General features: G+C 52.7%; 1 protein-coding gene across 1 annotated transcript in view; it reads right to left on the bottom strand.

Annotated features, from left to right (window-relative positions):
- Positions 1–2,997: 2,997 nt before the first annotated feature.
- ARHGAP35 (Rho GTPase activating protein 35) overlaps positions 2,998–20,111 on the bottom strand; it is a 114,659-nt gene continuing 97,545 nt past the window's right edge. The window contains exons 4-7 of the mRNA XM_069458250.1: positions 13,734–13,811; positions 12,003–12,134; positions 4,714–4,819; positions 2,998–3,411 (exon numbers count right to left, since the gene is read on the bottom strand). Of these exons, the coding sequence (XP_069314351.1) occupies positions 3,054–3,411; positions 4,714–4,819; positions 12,003–12,134; positions 13,734–13,811 (674 nt within the window). The 3' untranslated portion in view covers positions 2,998–3,053. The remainder of the gene's footprint in view (positions 3,412–4,713; positions 4,820–12,002; positions 12,135–13,733; positions 13,812–20,111) is intronic.

The following is a 20,111-nucleotide window of genomic DNA, read 5'->3' as shown; positions in this document are numbered from 1 at the left end:
CTTCCTGCCTTAAGCAGACGAAAATCCAAGGGGGTCGTGGGGGTGAGAGAACAGGAAACAGGAGCTCTGAAGCTCGTGCTCCGCGTTCCTCCTGCAAACGTCTAGTGATGGGAGGAGCAGTGTGACAGAATGCAGAATGCGTGGTGTGAGATACCCGATGGGTGACACAAGCTATGCCACCTAGCCTTGGCTCCCCGTCCTCTGTGTCACCATCAGGTGTCACAGAGGCAGTCTTAAGCCCACCATGGAGGCCGCCGTTTCCGGCGAGCACGGTGTCTGCTCCCGCTGGGCAGGGCCGGCTGACCTGCTTGCCCACTGGGACGAGGCCAGTGCCTGCCACCCCCGATCTGAGCTGTGTGCCACTCCCGGAACGCTCACCTGTGAAAGCACTTTCCAGAGTTTAAGCCCTGGATGAAGTGAGGGGTGGGCATCATTCTGTTTAAGGCCAGCATGTCCCAACAGACCCCCAAGCACTCTCTGTGGGTCCCATCCAAGTGCCCATTTGGTCGGAATGCTGCCCTGTCTAGAAGCTGGAGCCCGGGCCCAGTGCCGCCGCTGCTGGCAATGACAATTCAGAAACGACTGACACGTCCTCCGGTCCCTCAGCCCAGAAAAGCGGACAGTGAGCGCTTAAGAGTTAGTGATCAGAAAGAAGAGGAGCCCCTGGAGTTTCCTGGGCACCGTGGCCCCCTCGGGGCATGAGCCCTGGCAGCCTGGCGCAGGCGGGCTGGTGTGTGGCGGCCCTGGCCCACCCGCGCTGGCTGACGGGTGCTGTCGCACTGGGGCTTCCCCAAACTGGTTTCTGGTACTTTCACAAGAGTAAGGTACAAAGCACAGGTGTCCTCACCGTGCTGCCCCCACACACCCGGAGCAATCGCTGACGACGAACACACATCTGTGCAGTCAGGGGCGGGCCTGGCCCGGCACGCCAGCACCAGCACTGAGGAGGTGGCATTATTAGACCGGCCAGCGGGAGGGGACTGGGCTACTTTTCCCTCTCTTCACACAGGGATGGCCCCAGGCCACCCCTATGGTTTCCCTTCCACCCACTTCCTCGAAGAGCTGACTGGGTAGTGTGACCAGAGAAAGGCGGATGTTAAATAAATGCAGCAATTTCTTCATTGGCTGCGGGCTCAGGGCCGGGGAAGTTTGAGAGCCGGAGACAGTGTCTGCCAACCTCAGTCAAAACTAAACACAGACATCCCCTCCAGCCAACCCGGGACCTACAGCACCAGGTGGACCTACAGCACCAGGCGCACATCACCAGAAGACAGAAAAGTCCATCATCCACATTTACATAAAACACGCCTGTGCCTCGGGTTTCATTTGGTTTGTGTTCTTAAAGAGGCGGCAAAGCTGGCAAGGGTAGTTTAGTGTTTCCATGCACCTTTTTCCCCACCGAGAACCAGAGACAGGAAGACAGCGGCACCCAGAGAGCTCAGGGCGCAAAGGGGCCCACGCTGCCCTCCAGCCACCAAGGGGAGGCATCTGGGCCAGGGCGGCTCAGAACATAGCACAGATTGCTGCTTCTTAAAGTGCAACGAGCCCCAAGGACTGCGCGGTGTGGGGTCCTCTCCTCCCCGCTGCCCCGCGCCCAGGGTACCTTAGTGTCAGACTGCTTAGCTGCAGAGGCCACTGCCCAGCCGTGAGGATGAAAATGTCAGGGGTGGGGCAGCCACTGTCTGTCGCAGCCCAGCGAGGCTGCAGTGCTGGGGGCAGGGGTGGGGCGTGAAGAGGGCAAGTGGAAAGACCCGCCAGGGTGGTGCGATGGCAGGCATGGTGCCTCTGTGCCTTGAGCTCCTCTGGGCTGGCCAGGGCCTGGAAGGGCGCCCCTGCGAGGGCGCCAGGGGACCATCAATCCTTCAAATTGCCCACACCCAGCCCACACCCCACAAACACCCCTGCTGGCAGCTTTCCACAGCTGGGACGCAAGGATCCCACCCAACACCAAACACTAACCCACACCCCAAGGGCACCTGGCACCCTCCCCCGTCCCCACCTCCCCCCTCCATGCGCGCACACGCTCAAGTAGCGTTTCCGTAGCAGTGCACCGTGTACTGTGCCCCGCCTGCTTCCCCAGCCCTCCCCGCCAAGGGCTCGAACCGTCTTCTTGGAGAAAAGGGGATCTGATGATGGGACCTAAGTGGGACCAACAGGCTCTCCGGCCACAGCCCTAGGCATCCTGGTTCTGCTGTCACAGAGACAAGGGCCACCTCCACCTGTCTGCCTCCCAGCAGAGGTGGGAGGAGAATGGAATCTTGAGGTCTGTAGTTTTCTTTCTGTGGTTTCTTCCTTTTTAATTATCGGAGGGTTTTTTTCCATTTTTCTTCCAGTGTTCCTTTGTTTTAAGGGGAACGTATCCAGAAGCCCGTGTGTGTGTATGGGGGGAGCCTGGGCACGGAGGGGAAGTCACGCTCGGTCCAGGCATGACACTGCCCTCCTGTTGTTCTGATCTGCTGGGCAAACGCCCTCAGCATGTACCTTGGGGAGGCAGGGCTGTGGCCTGCGTGTTTTAAGGAGGTCGCTAGCCAGGCTGTACTCCCCATTGTCGGGGTGTGTGCAGAAGAGACAGGCGAAACAAAACGGGTAGTGTTCTCTTCAGGGGCTGCGGGCCCGTCCTGGGGCAGGCCTGACTCTCAGAACATCCTCCTCCCCTGGCAGAGGCCAGGGCACTGTCCCAGTAACGGGCTCTGTACAAGCAAGGGGTGGACGCCCTGAGGCTGGTGTGCGCAGACAGGCGGGCGGGGGGAGGTGGTCCAGGGAGTGGGGAGCACGTGGAGGGGCACGGGAGCCACTGCCTGACTAGTTCAGTCCTCACAGGGGTCCAAGTCAAAGGGCAGGGCCCCGCGGCTGCCGCCTGCAGCCGGCCCCAGGTGTGCAGCCCAGCCTGTGCAAACCACTGGCTGGAGCTACCGCTGAGGTCTTGAGCACGTGATGGGGAGAGGGACGCTCGCCCCTGCCCCTGCCCCAGTGGACCTGGTTTTGTTCAAGGCCGAATGCTACCCCACCAGAGAGAGAAGGCCGGTTCTCCTGCTGCCCCCGGCCTCAGCAGCTCACAGCGTGTGCTCGGCCTGAAGCTGGGAGGGGAGCAGTGGCTGCATAGGGGACTGGGGGGTGGGTGGAGGCGACTGGGGGGGCGAGGGCTGACTCGTGACAGGTGTGGAGGTGAGGAAGGGGACGGTGGAAGCCATGGCCGAGGGGGAGCTGGGCATGGTGCCGGGAGGCTCACTGATGGGGCGATTGTAGAAGAAGAAGGGGCACTGCTGGATGAAGAGTTCAATGATTGTCTGATAGGTTCGCGTGGCCGTGAGGGCGTCCATGGTGCTGAAATCAGGTCTCATCAAGGTGGGCCAGAAGCAGATGGAGAGGTTCTCGCTGGTCATGAGATTCACCTTGTTGTTGTGGCTGACTCTGCAGGTGACACCAAACTCACGGTCAGAGCAGCGTGGGACCCCGGCCCATTGTGCTCACGGTCTGTCACCCAGGCTGCCCGCCCTGCCTGCCTACCCTCCGCTGAGAACCTGGGCGCTGCTGCGAGCAGAAAAGGTCATGCACAGCTGTCTGTGCCCCTGCCCTGCACTGGGAGTCGGGCCGAGGCCCTCCGTGCCCTCTCCTCTCTGCCCACGTGGCTACGTGTAGCAAGACCCGGGGAGCTGCCTGGATGCCCTGGCCCGGGGAGGCCCTCACAAAGCCCTGGGGGTGGGGGGACCGCTCAGGGACTCACTCACCCGACAACCAACATGGGTGACAATGCTCTGCATGTGCAGAGAGGGAGGGAGTCTGTGTGTGTCCCAAGCCAGACATCCATAAAATACCACTTTGTCAACAAATGTATTCTGTGCATGAATTGATGTGGGAAACAGTCAAAAGGGCTTCCCGACCGCAGTGGCTGGCGCTCGCTGGACTGAGGCTGGTCTTTTCCAGAGCACACCTCTCTTGGCACAGCGTCCTGCTACGCGCCAGCTGGGAAATACGAATGCTGGAGAGAGGACTCTGGGAGGTTCTGAGATTTTTTGATTCAGGCGATTTCTGGGGACATGAGCACCAACCAGAGGCTCTTCTCTCTCTGCTAGCTTGGGGAGGTGGCTTGCAGGCTCTACACAACGTTCCACAGCCCTGCAAGCCCAGCCACAGCTGACTGCACTGTCTGATGTTGGGCACACTTGGGGCCATGTGGGTCTCCCTCAGACAGAGCCCGGCTGGAAGCCGCAGGATGAGCCAAGATGCTCCTCTTTTTGGCGGGGAGGGGACAGGGCCTCACTCTGTTGCCCTGGCTGGAGTACAGTGGTGTCACTGTAGCTCACAGCAACCTCAGACTCCTGGGCTCAAGTGATCCTCCTGCCTCAGCCTCCTGAGTAGCTGGGACTACAAGCATGCGCCACCACACCCAGCTAATTTTTCTATTTTTCTGTAGAGACGGGGGTCTCACTCTTGTTCAGGCTGGTCTTGAACTCCCGAGGTCAAGCGATCCTCCCACCTTGGCCCCCCAGCGTGCTAGGATTACAGACGTGAGCCACCGCGCCCGGCCCCAGGGTGCTCCTTGTGCAGTGAGGCAGCTGTGCCCCCGAGGAGGCTGACCAGCACCCCAGGCCGACCTCTGACCCGCTGCTGCCAGGCTGAAGACAGAGCTTGGTTCAGCCTCATTCTGCTTTTGACCAACCCTGGCTGTTGACTTTTAGAAGGAAAAACCAACCAGAAAGCCCTGCAACCTACTTGTTTAGGTGAGAGATGACGTATTTGAAGACTTCGTGGTTTTCCTTTGGAAATTTCTTTAATACGTCCTTAAGGGCATGTAACTTCTGCTCCCGGTCATTGATTTCTAAGGAGAGAGAAAACCAAAGTCTTTCATGAGGCTGAGGCTGGTGGGTGTTCTGTGGCCCAAAGTGGATACCAGGCAACTGGTGGAACCAGCGGGCTGGTGGCCCACTCGGGGCATGCTCTCTGGTGGGCTGTCTCTGAGGGCAGCCCAGGGCTTTCAGATGAGGCCAACCCTACTCTTTCCCCCAAAGCCCGTGCTCTAGGCTGGCACACCTGGCAGTGGCACGGGCCCAGAAGCCAGGCCTACCTCCGTGTCCCAGGCCCCCACTGAAGGCCGGCACTGTGTGCCTGGGGCTTCCTAGCCCCCACCACCCAAGAAGGAACAATCCAGAGAGACTGCACCATAAAGAACACCATTCTTTGCTCATCCGGTTGCCCCTGGAGACAGGCATCCCTACCCAGAAAGCCTGCTTGCTTCCTGACCAGACAGGCGGCCGCTGCCACCCACCCACGCCAACAGGCCTTCAAGGGAGGGAGTCCGTCATGAGACCAGGGCTCTGTCCCTTTCCTAGAGACACAGGGACCCTCCATACATCTCCCTACTGGAGGAGCTGATGGAAACAGTGGAGGAATTCTTATGCAGTTCATCAAAAGCACCATGCACCCCCTTCCTCTGCCGCCCACACTTTGCCCATCTCGGAATCCTAATGTCCCGGGAGAGGGAAGACAACTGCCCTGAATGAAGCATGTAATCCACGCCGGGCCCAGTTCAGTCAGTGTCCACAATCCTACACGGCAGGGACTGTTATCACCCCATTTTGAGGATGAGGAATCTGATGCCAGAGACATCTCAGAGCTGGGAATCAAACTGTGCCCAGCTGGCTGCAGGGCATGTGCCCACAGGGCTCCCTGGAGTCCTGGCTCCCCATCCCTGGGTGGGGCTGGCCTACCTTGGCTGGGAGAGGTGGCCCAGGCTGGCGAGGCAAAAACGTTCCAGAGCCCACCTGGAGTCACAGTTGGCCACGACACTTTTCTCTGTACATGGAGAGATATCCCTATTTTTGGACTCCAGGGCTCAGAAAAACCACAGGAGGGTCTCATGAAGGAGATGGCAGCTGTCTCACAGCCAGTGGTCATGGGGGTGGGTGGATGGCTGCTAATGGGTTTGGGGACATGGGATCTTCTGAGATGGAAGAAAGCTCTGGGCCCTCTCCCCTACCTACAAGCACGTGCACACTGCTGCCTGAGTCCTGGAGGTTCACCAGCTCCCCAGACTGTGTGTTCTTTAGGAAGCCCGTGGCCTCCTGGTTAGGAACATCTACGGCAGATGATATGCTCAGAGGGTCACAGCTGAAGGAGCCACATGAGGAGCTTGACAGGAGCTAGGCTCGGAAGGTCAGACAGGATGTCAGTGACGGGGAGGGCTAGGCAGGGAGGAAGGTCTTGGGACAGTCCAGAGCCCAAACCCTGACTCAGGTAGTCCTGGGTACAAATCCTGCCTCCAATACCAACCATCTCTGTGGCCTTGGGCAAATGACACCTGACAGCCACCTTGCCTGTACAAGGGGCTGATGACAATAACCCCTTCACTCGGTGACACCACACAGTTAAATGAAGAGCTCACGGCCAGACACAAAATAAGCACGTAGCGGCCAGTCTGACCTGGAGGCGTCAGTGGCAGAAGAGACGGAGGGACAGAGCTTGAGGCGCTCTCCTGGCAGCCTAATGAGCATGAAAACAGGTGATTTCTGGACTTGAGAGTATGACTTGATAAAAGCAGAGTTTTAGTAACATTTTTCTGTTAGAAAAGACTAAAAAACCATGGGAGCTAATTATGTGGAGCTATGATCAGATTCATTTCTCTGAACCCAAGATTTTTTTTTTTTTTTTTTGAGACGAGGTCTTTCTCTGTCGCCCAGGCTGTTAATGCTGCTCAGGCTGGTCTTGAACTCCTGGCTCAAGCAATCCTGTCGCCTCGGCCTCCCAAAGTGATGGGATTACAGGCATAAGCCACTGCGCCCGGCCTCCAAGATTTATTCTAAGGGTTAAACCTCACGGGTATACTCTCTCTGTGGCCTTGAGTTTTAAAACCCATTACTGTTACATTTAAACAAAAAGTTTACTTAAAAAAGTGAACTGCTGTAGGGGGTACAGAAGACTGTATTAGAAAACACAAGAAGCATGTGTGTGGCTCAAAGTTTCACTTAGTAAAATAATCATGCCTCCTTCTAGATGTGAGTTCGCAGGTCTCTCCGTAGGTGCCTGCACGACACAAACACAGCTGTGTTTGTTTTATTATAATTACGCACTCAAGTGGCAGCACCTTGACATAAGAGCCGAGTCTCACCCGGTCCCCCCGGCTGGAGGCAGGGAACGGGGCTGGCAAAGCCACTGTCTACCGGGGATGCCCGCTCTCCTTCCCGTCGGACCAGAATCAAGGAGCGCTGTTTCCTTTCCTCCTTAGGGGGCAGGGGAGATGACGGGTAGGAGTTACCGAGCCTGCTTAGATAATTCATGGACCACCCTCAAGAATTCCAGCAGCCTTCTCCATGCAGCACTCTAGGCAGGGCCTAATGAGGATCTAGGTGGTTTTTTTTTTTTTTTTCTCCTCAGAGACAGGGTCTCCGCATGTTCCCCAGGCTGGTCTTGAACTCCTGGCCTCGAGCGATGCTCCCGCCTCAGACTCCTGAGTAGCTGGGACCACAGGCACGAGCCGCTGTGCGCAGCCTCCTCTCGCTTTCTCTCCCTTTCCCTGCTTACTGCTTGGTCCAGGCGCGCGTGAGTACTGAGAAGCATCAGGAGGTGGGTGGGAGGAGGGGGAGGACATCAAGGAATCCTTCTAGTAGAGCCTGGCCCTGGGTTTGCAGCACTAAAAACCACCTCAGTCTTGTCAACGTCCTTTTGACTCTACCCTATTCACCTCCTCACTCAAGAAAAGCTCACCCCAACCAGTGCCTCTCTGCTGAGAGACCTACCTCAGGCTCCAACGGGCAGCCTTTTCACACCGTAAAAACACTGGCGACTCTTATTTAATAGATGGTGCCAGAATGCTGGCAGGACGCACAGCTGCTCTTCATGCAGCCCTCAGCAAAGCTCCAGTGGAAGGTGGGGCCGGGCGTTACCCATATGGTGGCTGAGAAACCCACTGAAGAGGCCAAGCCAAGGCCACAGGCTGCTGACAGGGAAGATGGAAGGGGACCCAGGCCTGCCCCCAGCTCAGCCCACCTGCTCTGGACCCCTGGCCCGCCCTCGTGCTGCAGAAATCCTTCCTGAAAGGAAAGGGGTTGGGGGCCTACAGCGTGTAGGCCTCACTGGCCAGGACATTGTACTTTTGAACTTAGGGGCCAGTCAACTGGGACAGCAAGAAAAGTTCAGGGGACGGATTTTTTGGGCCAGCTGAACTAAGACAAAGACTGGACACAAACTAGGCAATTGAGAACAACTGAGGCCCCAAGAACTCAGGAGGAAGAGGGGGGCCACTAGGCCCGTAGGGACTAGCTTGCCACACCTCTCACAGTTCAGATATACCCGGGCTCAAAAAGTAAAACTACTGGTCCAAGGTCACACAAATTTGTGGCAGGGACCAGGATCCCAAACAATGTTTTCACCCTGGCTGTGTCACAGCTTGGAACCCTGGCACCCAGGCTACCAACCAAGCTCTAGGCCTGAATCTGCTGCTGCCAACTCAGTGCCCGGAAGACCCCTGCTGGGCCCTGACCACCCTGTACTCCTGGATCACCAGAAAAGCAAAAAGCCTGGCTCAGGGTCACAGCCCTCAGGGGCGCAGGAGGCACGCCCGCTGTACGATGTCCTCCTCCCCCGGTGTCACACTCCAAGGCCAAAATCTCATTCTGCTGGGCCCAGGATGGAATATTCAGGCTGTCCCTCTCCTGGAGGCATGACCTTGCAATAACCTGTTCAATGTCTCCTGTCCCGTGTACTTGTCTGTCCACTGCCATCTGTCCCTGTCCACATAGGGCCTGGCACATACTCATATCTGGGAAATTAATAAACCCTGTGCTCAGATGTGAGGAACACACCCGCGCCCTCAAGCAGGCTGCCTACCCAGACAAGAGGAGGGCAGGATCCCAGAATCAGCAGTGTCACAAGGCATCTTGTGAACAAGAGCCCAAAGAACAGCAAGACCTGTCTGCCTGGCGACCTTGGCAGTTAGTCATTAATTATCTCTAGCTTAAGTTGTCTCATCTTCAAATGGGAAGGGTAAGAATAAGCTGGCAGCCTGCAGCACGTTTGGGCCATACATCCCTCTGACAATCTCATGAAAACCACTGGTCTTCTCCCTAAAGAGACTGAATCTCATAAGCAGCTATAGGGGATTAATGAGGACTCTGGAGCCATAGGTCCCTAGGCACAGACCCTCTAGTCTGAGATGGAGCCAGCGGCAGGACCCCTTCCAGCACAAAACCCAAAAGGCAGGGCCTGTGGGGACTGGCTGGACCAGAGATTCCAGACAGGTAAGGGACAAGGGTGTCGTGAGAGGAAAAGGAAAGAGACAGGGCGAGAACGATTTTGAAGGCTGGGGTGAAGTGTGGGGGCGAGACAAAATGGGTGACACGAAGGCTTCTTCTCTGCCTCCTGCAGTCAGCTCAGGTGCCACCTCCCCCATGAAGCCCCCCCTTCCTCACTCTATCCTCACTGGGTGTTTTGCATTTGAAGCTCGGCTTGCTTCATTCTGCCTACAGGTAACTTCACTGTGTACCGAGGGGGGGCAGGTACTTAAGCCCCAACTTGCCACTCCCTATGGGTGTGACCCCGAGCACTGTCAGTGCCCAGAGCCTCTGTTTCCTCTTCTATAAAATGGAGATAAAATACTATCTACCTCAAAGGCCATTGTGAAAACTAAAAAAGATCAGCCGTGTAAATCACACGCCTAGCAGAGAGCCAGGCCAGGCACCCTGCGAGTACACAATCGGTGTGGACAATGGCTACTGCTGCTATTTATTTCTGAATCTCCCATGCATTGGTGATGAATGTGGCAGGAAAATAACTGATGAATAATCACAAAAATCTCTATTTTGTGGGTGTACCTTCAGCAGTGTTCAATACTGTGAAATTCTGGAGCTAACAAAATTTTTGATAGTGATCTTGATATCTGTTGTGATGGGATTTGAAACCAGTTCCAAGGCGTGAACACACACAGACACAACTGCTCTTAGGCATTAAGTCGAAAGAGCTGGTCAAGTTGGTGTTGCCATGGAAACCCAGCCAGTCTGGGAACAGCCACTTTGGGGCATGACAATCTTTGTTCCATAATGTCCCTTAATGCTAACTTTTGCGCTGCCGGTTATCTGTGGCTCAGTTAAACCCACCCCCGCAACATACACAGCCCCGCTCTTCAATCAGCTGCTTTGGCTGGGAGAGGTGCCATGGCAGTAAGACACACTCCTCTCCCAGCTCCTTCTGTCAGGTTCAAGACAACGAAGACCCAGCTGACGAGCGTGGGGCACAGGAAACACACAATGGGAAGAGGAAGCAGAAAACCTCCACCCTTTTCCAGGCTGCTGCAGTAGCGGCAGCAAGAAGCCACATCCTCAGCAGTGGAAGCCGCTGATTCCCTATCAATAGTACCTCCCTCTCCTGCCCCCCAAAACAAAAAGATGTCATGTCAGCAGTTCTTGCAGAAACAATGGGATTCTGTTGGGTGCCAGGGTTCCACGGGCCTCTAGATGGCGCCAAGTCAAGACAAATGTGGACAGGAACCCAGGGCATCCGGCAAGTTGGATACCAGTCCACACCTTGCTCTCTTTCTAGCTTCGGCTCTGAGACAAGCTCAGGTTAGGGTGAAAGCAAGCTGGCTCCAGACAGAGATTTCCCCTGTCATTTCACATCGGGGCCAGCCTGGAGCCTGCTGGAGAAGTGGCTGCTGGGACGACCTCTATCATCGGGCAGCAGGATCATGGCAGGATCATGGGAGAAGCCTGCAACTGTCCCTGACTCTTGTCTTCAGAAGGCAAAGCAGCTCTGTGACAGTCCCAAGTACCAAGCTCTCCTGCCCCGTCCCTGGTGGGCTCAGGTGAGTTAGGAGCTGCCACCAATTCCAGTCAGTTAAGACCGTGTGGACAGAATAAAGGGAAGGTGGCACCAGGCTGCGGCAGCAAACATCACGGGAAATGCACGCCCTGGAAAGGTGACCCTGGGGGCCCCTGAAGCATTTAGGCTCTTACAGTGGTACCGCCACAGTTCAGAAAGGGGCTTCCTCAGCACCTGCTTCCCTCGGCTGTCACCCAGAGTCAGTGACCCAGGATTTAGAGCCACACCGATTCTGTGACCTCTCTAAAATTTCTGCCCACACTATCAGCCTTGTGAGTAAACTGTGCTTGCTTAAAACTCCCTTTTTTGCACTGGGCAGTGACAAGATGAGACTAATGTCCCGTGGCCAGAGGAACACATCTCCTCTCCCCCACCCCGACTGCTGGGTCGCCGGGTAGCTGCGACCCCTGGGTAGTGGGCAAAGACACTCCCTCCTGCAGCTGCACAGTTACAGCTGCTTCTGGGTCTTGGCCTACCAGAGGTACAGAGTAGGAAGGCTGTTGTGGCTTCAAAGGTAGTAAGTGCCATATGATGGAAGCTCTGAGGGCAGGCACCCTCTGTGGCACTACACAGAGCCCAGGGAAGGGCTGGCCATTGAGAAGGCTCACCCACACGCTGGACAAACACCTCCAGAGAGAGGCAGGCCAGGGCAGGAACAGCTCTAGGGCGAGGTGGAACGGCATACACAGGTGGCCATTAAAACCAGAGGTGCTAATCTGCTGCAGCACCAGGTGATCACCTGGCCACTGGAGTTGTCCCTTTCCCTCCTGAGGTTGGCTTCCGAAGAGGCTGTATGGCCCTAGATCACATATTAACTTCACAGTGACAACAGCAGGAAACTGGGGGCAGGGAAGGTTAAGTCGGCCACAAGCAAAGGAACAGAGACGCAACTCAAGTCTGACACCACCAAAACCATGCTCCTAATGAGCAAGAGTTTTGGGAGAAACCTGCAACAACCCCCAGATAAGCATCTATGGTCTACAAATGCCGGGGCCCAAGGTGCAAGTCACCTTGGTGTCATCTGGTTCCCTTTCCTTCTGTCCTTCAAGCCTCAATTCCAAGAAGCAGAGTGTCCGTTCTGAGGACAGGACCCACTCTTGGGCGCCACACCTGTCTCCCTCAATGCACCCACTGCAGGCTCCGTCTGCGGTGCTGTCAGGGGACCCCGTGCCACACGGGCTGCCAGTACTCACTGTGTGCCTCCACCAGATCAATCTGCATGTTGTACGGGACCAGGGGGTCTGGCAGTTCCGAGAAAAAGCTCTTCATGGCACCAGCCACGGTGTTCACTGTAAAGTCTTTCTCTGCCAAGTCCAGGTTGTGATCTGAAAGGAAGTCGGGAAAGTGAGGCCAAACCAATCTAAGCTTAGCAGAAGCCAACAGGAAATCTTGGGGCATGGGAGAAGCTAGAGAAACATCCAAGACCCCCGGATGCTGCCCAGGGATGGCCTGGAACCTGGGCAGGACTCTGGACTAACAGGGATTGGAGAGGTGGTGGCACCCTTGGGTGCTACGGAAATGATCTGTGAGATTCACACAGACGTAGGCTGACACCCAAGGTCTCTTTCCGAGGTTGCCCAATTGCCCCTCTCCACTGCCCTTGGATAAGGAGTTGTCCTTCATCCCGATTTTCTGTTCCTCCACTTCCCCTCATCTGGCTTTGATGTGCTGCGAGCTCTTGCTTGCTCCCTGCCCCATCAGGGAAAAACGGAAGAGGCTTTCGTAAAAGGCTGGCCCACTTCTCAGGTGGGTTACAAAAACGTTACCAACCGTCTTGCCTGCTGCCTCCGCCCTTGTCGCCTAGGGTGGCAGGGCAAATGGACTCATTTTTCTCTCTGGCCCCTCCTAGCCAATGGCACCACTGACCCTTGTCTCTTATTTTCCTTCTCTTTATATACTTTTATTGCATTTCTGATTATGAAGAAATCATCTACTGATGGACATGACCAGTTTCCATTTTGGGGGATATAAGCTGTTCCAGATTCTTGTATATGAACAAGTGCGTCCCCAAGGTAGGGCTCTAGCCTCACTGTGACCTCATGTCTTCTATCCCACAAGACTAACAGGTGCTTCCCTCTCTTGTGTGGTCACCTCTGCCCACTGCCAGCTAGTTGTGTCTGCCTGTGGTGCTGCCAAGTGCTACGGCTGCCCGCCTGCCCACGTGGGTGGGTGAGGTGTCCACTGCCGGCTGCGCCACCTCAGGCCCAGCCGCGCGCTGCATCGGGCCCTCCTGTGCTCGCCTCCCTCCCTGGACGCTGACAGCTGGGAACTTGCGCTGCTCCAGCTCTTTCGCTTCTGGCACCAGTGAATGTGGCTTCTCATCTCACAGCGTGGCCACTTCTAAAAGTCAGAGTTTGGCTGCCTGGCCACAGGCCTCTCAAAGCTGACCTAGCTTAGGAGAAGGGAGTCCCTGCCGAGAGCCAGTGTAACTCTTGGAGTTCAGCTTGGGAGTCTGGGTCCTAAAGCTCAGCCGAGCACAAAACATCCCCTCGCTTTCTCCCACGCACTGGGGAGGGCAGCTGGGGGTTACTTCTGGGGCGCTGGCCAGACAGGACCAGCATCTCCACCCAACTCTTGTATCACGTGCCCACAACTACCCCTGCACGGCCAAAGGAGGCAACCCCCTTAAGAGGGGTTTTATGCATAGAACGAGGGTCAGGGACATCTGGAATGGCATTTGTGGATGGTGATCTGGGGCCTGCTGACTCGGCCTTGGCAGGGACGCTTGTCCTTCTCCATGACACTGGGACCCCGGAGGCAAAGCTAACAGGGATGACACGTGGTCTCTTTCTCAGTCAGAGCCAGCACCTCCTGGCTTTGGGTCTGTGGGTGGCAGGAGCACCCCGAGGCCCCAGGGGCAGTGCAGCTGTTGTGCCTGCCGTGACCGGCTCTGGCCGCCCACGCTCGGCCGGGCTGCGCCTCACCTTGATCGAACTGTCTCTGCAGACTCTCCATCTCCGACTTGTTCCCGCTGACCCGGTAGATGCCTTCAGTGCTCAGTCCTGAGGAGAAACAGGCAGGCGCCTTAGCAGCAGGAACTGGAGGGCAAAGAAGGAGGCGGCTGGCCTCCAGGCGAGCCGGGGAAAGCCAGGGAGATTCCGCGAGGCACCCACCAAGACAGAGGAGCAGGGCGAAGCACATTCGATTTTTCTAGATGCACCTCCAATTTCTTTTTCACTTAAGATTTTAAAAATACTTGTTTTATAGTAAAAATTAAAAGAATATAGAAGCACAGCAGCTAAAAATAGCTTTTGTTCACATTTTAACGTATACTCTTTAATTGTTCATTTTCATTTAAAAAATAGAGATAATATATTATTATTACTTTTTGAGACAGAGTCTCACTCTGTTGCCCTGAGTAGAGTGCAGTGGCGTCGTCACAGCTCACCATAACCTCAGACTCCTGGGCTCACGCCACCCTCCTGTCTCGGCCTCCCGAGTAGCCGGGACTACAGGCACGTGCCACCACGCCCGGCTAATCTTTTGTTTCTATTTTTGGTAGAGACGGGATCTCACTCTTGCTCAGGCTGGTCTCGAACTGCTGAGCTCAAGCGATCCTCCCACCTCGGCCTCCCAGAGTGCTAGGATTACGGGCATGAGCCACCTCACCCAGCCAATAATACTATATTTTAACCCACCATTTTCACTTATAAAGTACATTGTAAACTTATTCTAATCATTAAATGTTCTTATTCTTTGACAACATGTTTTTGACTGTGCGCAGTGGCTCACTCCTGTAATCCTAGCACTCGGAGGCCGAGATGGGAGGATTGCTTGAGCTCAGGAGTTCGATGATTCTCCCTGAGCAAGAGTGAGACCCTGTCTAAATACAACATTTTTTTAAAAGACACCAAAGTATACAATAACTTTAAGAATAATCCTGTTGTTAATCATTTAGGGTCTTCCAAGTTTTCATTGCTAGAAATAACTCACAATTTTGTTTTCTTGACAACTAGTAAGTTTAACAGATTCGTGGAAATATGTATTTTCCTACTGGAGTGGTTCTTACTTACCTGAAAGATGTCTTTGAATATTAAGTAACTATGTTAATGTTATATACGTTTTTTTTGCCCTTTTGTTATGTGTCTTCTAACTTATTTTACTGAATTTTTTGATGTACATAATTCAAAAATTTTAAGTTTTCGAGACTGGCCATTTTCTTAATGATGTCTTCCTCTGTTTTTATGCACAGAACAGGCTTTTCCTATTCCTACATCAGATATTCTATTCTCTCCTTCTTTTACCATTAAAAAAAATCATTTAACTCTGTGATCATTCTGGAAATTATTTGGTACAGAATGTGCAGTAAGGAAAAAAACCAGTAGTAAACATCAATTAAATAAATTACGCAGAAGAATATAAAGTGTCAAGTGAGAGACTGATACTCCCCCGCTCCCCTTTGCAGAGGAAGGCTATTCAGCTCCGAGTGGGTCTTAAGCACTGTCTACTGAGTCCACTCTCCCTGTCCTGGGGAAGGGAAGTCTGCTATGCGCCACCAAAATCACAAGTCTAAAGGATGGTGAAATCACTGCAAAAACCGAGCTGAGATCTCATGGCTAAAGCAACCTCAGGGTCCCTTCTGAAGACCATGGCTTTGAGCAACTCTGACTCGCTGAAGGGGCATCGAGGAAGCACCCTGGGTACCACCACTGAACACCAGAAGTGGCGTGGGCAGCGGCGGGAGGACCGGGCCCTGACGTCAGTTAGGCTTCTGAAAGCCAAGTGTCTCAACATCAGTTATCACTGAGATTGCTGCTTCTGGAGAGGCAGCCGTCAGGCAAGGTAAGAGCAATCGGCCTTTTCCTGGCATCGCAGACTGGTGGCGGGTGAACTCTGAAGAACATCGGAGCAGACGTCCTCCATTCCCCGGCTTAAAAGCTGTTACCTGCACACAGGCCTTTCAACCCAGAGAAAAGGGGGTTAATGGACTAGTCCAAGGACACCCTACTGTGCAATGCTTAGTTATAAAGTAGCTGCCATTGATGCTGTACCCTGGGAGAAGTGCTGACACTTTCCAAATCTGAGTGGTCATTTCGTTGTGCATTGAGCTGGGGACTTTCCCATACCAACCTACCACTCGCTTGCTTACTAAAGGAATGACGATGCCATTAATCTTCCACACCTTATGGGAGGAACCACTGAGTGGGCAGAGAACACAGATGAGAAAAGCGAGGTTCAGAAAGGTGAGTCCTTGCCCCAGATCACGTAGCTGCTAAGAGGTAGAGTGGTCTGAATCCACCGCCCCTGCCACTCATCTGCCTCCACACTGCTCTGGAAGATACCTGGCTCAGGCTTACGCTCCTTCACACTGACCCACCAGGCCGGGGGCCAGACCACAGTCATCCCCCCGCAGAAGCAGCACACCCGAGTGAAGCCCACTGGGCCCAGCCCAGTGGGCAGCTTCTGAGATGGTACTCTCCGCCCCTGCTCACATCCCTCGCTGGTGAATCTACCACAGACTCTTTTCTCTGTGACTTTTCTAAACTGTTCTCAGACATGTTTAAACTTTCTACTGATTTCACATCTCAGGTGACACATCACACGCTTACACATGAAATCACCCACATCTGGGCAAGCCCTGGGTATGTGTCAGCAGGCTCAAGTCTTTCCCCACTCGTTTGAAAAAAATAATTATTTTCTAAGTTCTTTTCTCTTTCCCTATCAGCCCTTCCTAATGCAAAGAAAGCGATGGTACAAATGGCAGGAGCTTAAAAAGTCCTTAATAGTGCAGCAATGTCACGGTTCCTGAGTCCCAGTCTGGAGAGGCGCTCTCTGAGCTGCAGAAGATCCTGACATCCTCGGGCCGCTCGTTATCTTCTGGCCACCCTGACCCTCAGAGTAGACAGAGGAATCTCTGCATTGTCTCCTAATAGCCACCTGCCCCAACACCAGAGGGCAGAAAACAAACATCGCATGAGCGATCTGGGAATTACCAGAGGTGTGGGGCCTGTTGGAACCTTACTAGGTAGATCATCACAAAAATGGAAGCATTTGAAAGCACGAGGCTAGCTCCAGAGCATCAATTAATCATCAATTTAGTATTTCCTGTAATCTGGGGACATGTTTATTTTATGAAATCCCATTTTAAAATAGCAACGCGGCTGCGTTCATACACAATACCATGGCATCATTTAGGAAAGATATCATTTTGCTTGGCTAGTGCAATTTATCACAACTACTAATTAGACATCAATTAAAGAAAATAAAAACCCGACTGCTGACTGTAAACACCACAAAGGCTGCTAGTGAATGGGAAGCTGGCAACACAGGTGACAACTAGGATCCAGGTCAGAGCATGGGATGCTTGCCAAGGAGACTGAGACCACAGCAGAAAAAGGGGCAGAGTCCTGGACCAGGCCCCCAGACAGACATGCTGGATTCCATGGGGTTTGTGTCGTGGGACACCCACAGACACACTCAGAAACACTCTAGGGGAGACTCTGGCTCCTGCCTGCCAGAAGAAAGTGGAATTCTTACCAGTAGTGATGCTTACCTACCCACCATGTCTATGGCTGTCTCTGCCCCCAGTCCATCGGAGAGAGCCTCAACCTTAAACTCAGAGGCGTCCTTACCTACCAGAAATCTCCAAAGGCACACTTCACCAAAGCAAAGTCTTGGCTATAGACCTTTTCTCTCTCTCTCTTTCTTTCTTTTTTTAAAAGCCCTACTGGCTTCAAATATCTTCTATGTGTAAGTTTTATTTTTTTTTTTACTTTTTTTACTTTACTTTAACTTTTTATTCTACAAAATTTACGTTTGTTGTATATGATGTATGTTTAAGTTAATCTTTTGGAATAGAACAAGAAAAAGCTCAGGATGGCCAAGGTCACTATCTTCAAATATCTGAACAACCGCCATGTAGAACAGTTTTGTTTCAGTAGGTCTAGGGCACAGAGCTATGAAAAGGACGTAAATTACAGGATGGCAAATATTCTCTCAATATGAAAAATAACTATTATTAGCCACAGCTGTCATTCATTAGAAAGGGCCTGAGTTTTTGATTCCCTTCCTCATTGGATAACTATCTGACTGGGAAGCTGTTTAAAAAGATTAATATCTAGTCTAGGAAGATAACTAATAATAATAATGATAATAAAGCACTTACTGAAGCTTACTATGTATGAGGCACAGAATGCTGAGTGTTTACCATGCACTTTTATAGTAGTTCTCACAATAACCCCTTAAGATAGATTATTATTAATCCCATTTTACAGATGGGAACACTGAGGCTAAGAGGTAAAGTAACACGCACAAGATCAGACAACTAGTGAGTTGCACAGATGTGATGTAAACTCTGAGTCTAATGCCTGTGGTTCTTTCTCTATTATGTTCTAAATCACTAGTTCTCAAAATTGAGCATGCATCAGGGCCACCTGGAGGGCTTGTTATGATACACCTTCCAGGGCCCCACCTACAGAGTTTCAGATTCAGTTTGGAGGAGAGCCCAAGAATCTGCATTTCTAATACAGTCGCAGGTGATGCTGATGATACTGGTCAGGGAACTATACTTTGAGAACTGCCACTCCAGAAGATGGCCCAGGCCTCTAAGGTCTCTCTGATGCCTGAATGCTATGATTCAATAAAATCAGGGGTCAATACACCAGGCAAAATAGATATCACATAATTAAGAAACAAAGCAATTCCAAAAAGCATGAAAACTGCTGCTTTTTATATGTAAGCAAGCCCTTATATATTATTTAATCTTTTACCATGACCATGTATGACTTCCATAAAAATTCTTCAAATATGGCTGACAAAAGCAAAGAGGCCTTTTTCTTTCAATAAATATTTACTGAGCATTCACATGGCAGGTAAGTTCCTTTACAAAGCTTTCAGGCTTGTCTTCCTCAAAACTACTTTGGTGACATAAGGTTAGGTGGCCCACCAGTGCGAGCGGGTCAGGCCTTCCCCCTGGGCTAAGAATCAGCATATCTCACCCCTACGACTGCCCTGTCAGAGTCACAGCTGCCACCGGGGCTCCTGAGGACGCCTGTGACACTTGGCAGGACAGGCGTGAGGGAAACGGATGGCCGCCCCACAGGCGCTTGGAAAGCGAGGGGGAAAATCACCTCCTGCCCTGGGATGGGCCTGATTTTCTGAAATGTCCCAATGATTCATTCCTGGATCCTAAGCAAGCCCTTCCCAGCACCAGTGTCTCGGCTGGAACCTGTTCCACAATGGGCCCCTGGCAGGCTTCGCCTCTGCTCGTTGGTACCAGGACTCAGTTCCTCCGAAGTTTTCTTTCTAGCAACAAATCGATACTTCCTCCAAGACAAACTCAGACTCGCTTATTTTTTCCTTTCTATATTTAGATACAAAAACTCAGCACTTTAGTCCTTTAAAAAAATTTAACTGGCGCTGCTAGTACTCTAAAATGCCCCACATCAGACAGGACTTAGCTGGCAACTTTGGGCAACATTTCTGGAGGCTGAAAGCGTCTAATAAACCACTCCCCTTCTCTTTTCTGCATGCAAGATGGAAGTCTAAGGCGGGCTAGGGTACAAGGCCAGAGGGGTGCTGAGAACTCAGGGAGAGAAGGAAACTCTCTTGGGCATCAAATTCAAATTCAGTCCTTGAAGACTGACTTCTCTAAAAGAGTTAAGAAGCCCTTCTTTTTGGTCAAATGCCAACAGTGTACCCACAGTGCATTTCCTTTGGAGGACCACACTGTGGCACCCCCCCACCCTCACCTCAAGGGCAAATGAAAGGGGGAGGGGGCAGGAGAGCACTTAGGTCAAAATCAAAGCAACTATCTCCATTTCCTTCTGTGTACAACAGAGGTAACAGTTCCTAGCTCACCCAGAGGTGGCATGTATTTAATGAGATCCTAGGACAGTGCTTAGAGAGTAGTGATTATCCTACTGATCTAAGTAGAAAGCATGCTGGCAAGGAGGATGAGCACCCGAGTTCTGCTGTTGGGGAGACATAGGTTCGAATGGGACCCTCACCTCCCCTCATCTGACTGTACAATGGAATAAATGAGATAAGCTATGCAAAACCCACCGCACAATGCCTGCCATTATTTTTTCTTTTTCTATACTCTGAACAAGCCTCAACAACAGCACCTGCCTGTAGGCGTGGCCTATTCTGAGAGCTCGGCCAAAACAAGCCAGTCTGCAGAAAAATATTTTAAAACATGCATGGGCTTTGACACCAAAGTGACCTGGGCTCTGATCTAAGGCTGGGCTAAGCTGAGTGACTGACAATAAATCACCTCACCTCTCAGAGAATTAGAATTCTCATCAAAGATGGGGTAACAACACCATTAATTAATTCTATCGAGATGTTTTGATTATTAAGTG

Source organism: Eulemur rufifrons, chromosome 24, assembly GCF_041146395.1.
Source record: "Eulemur rufifrons isolate Redbay chromosome 24, OSU_ERuf_1, whole genome shotgun sequence".
Classification (NCBI taxonomy): Eukaryota; Metazoa; Chordata; class Mammalia; order Primates; family Lemuridae; genus Eulemur; species Eulemur rufifrons.
Note: the sequence above shows the minus strand (reverse complement) of the source record. Positions and strands in the feature narration are given on the sequence as shown.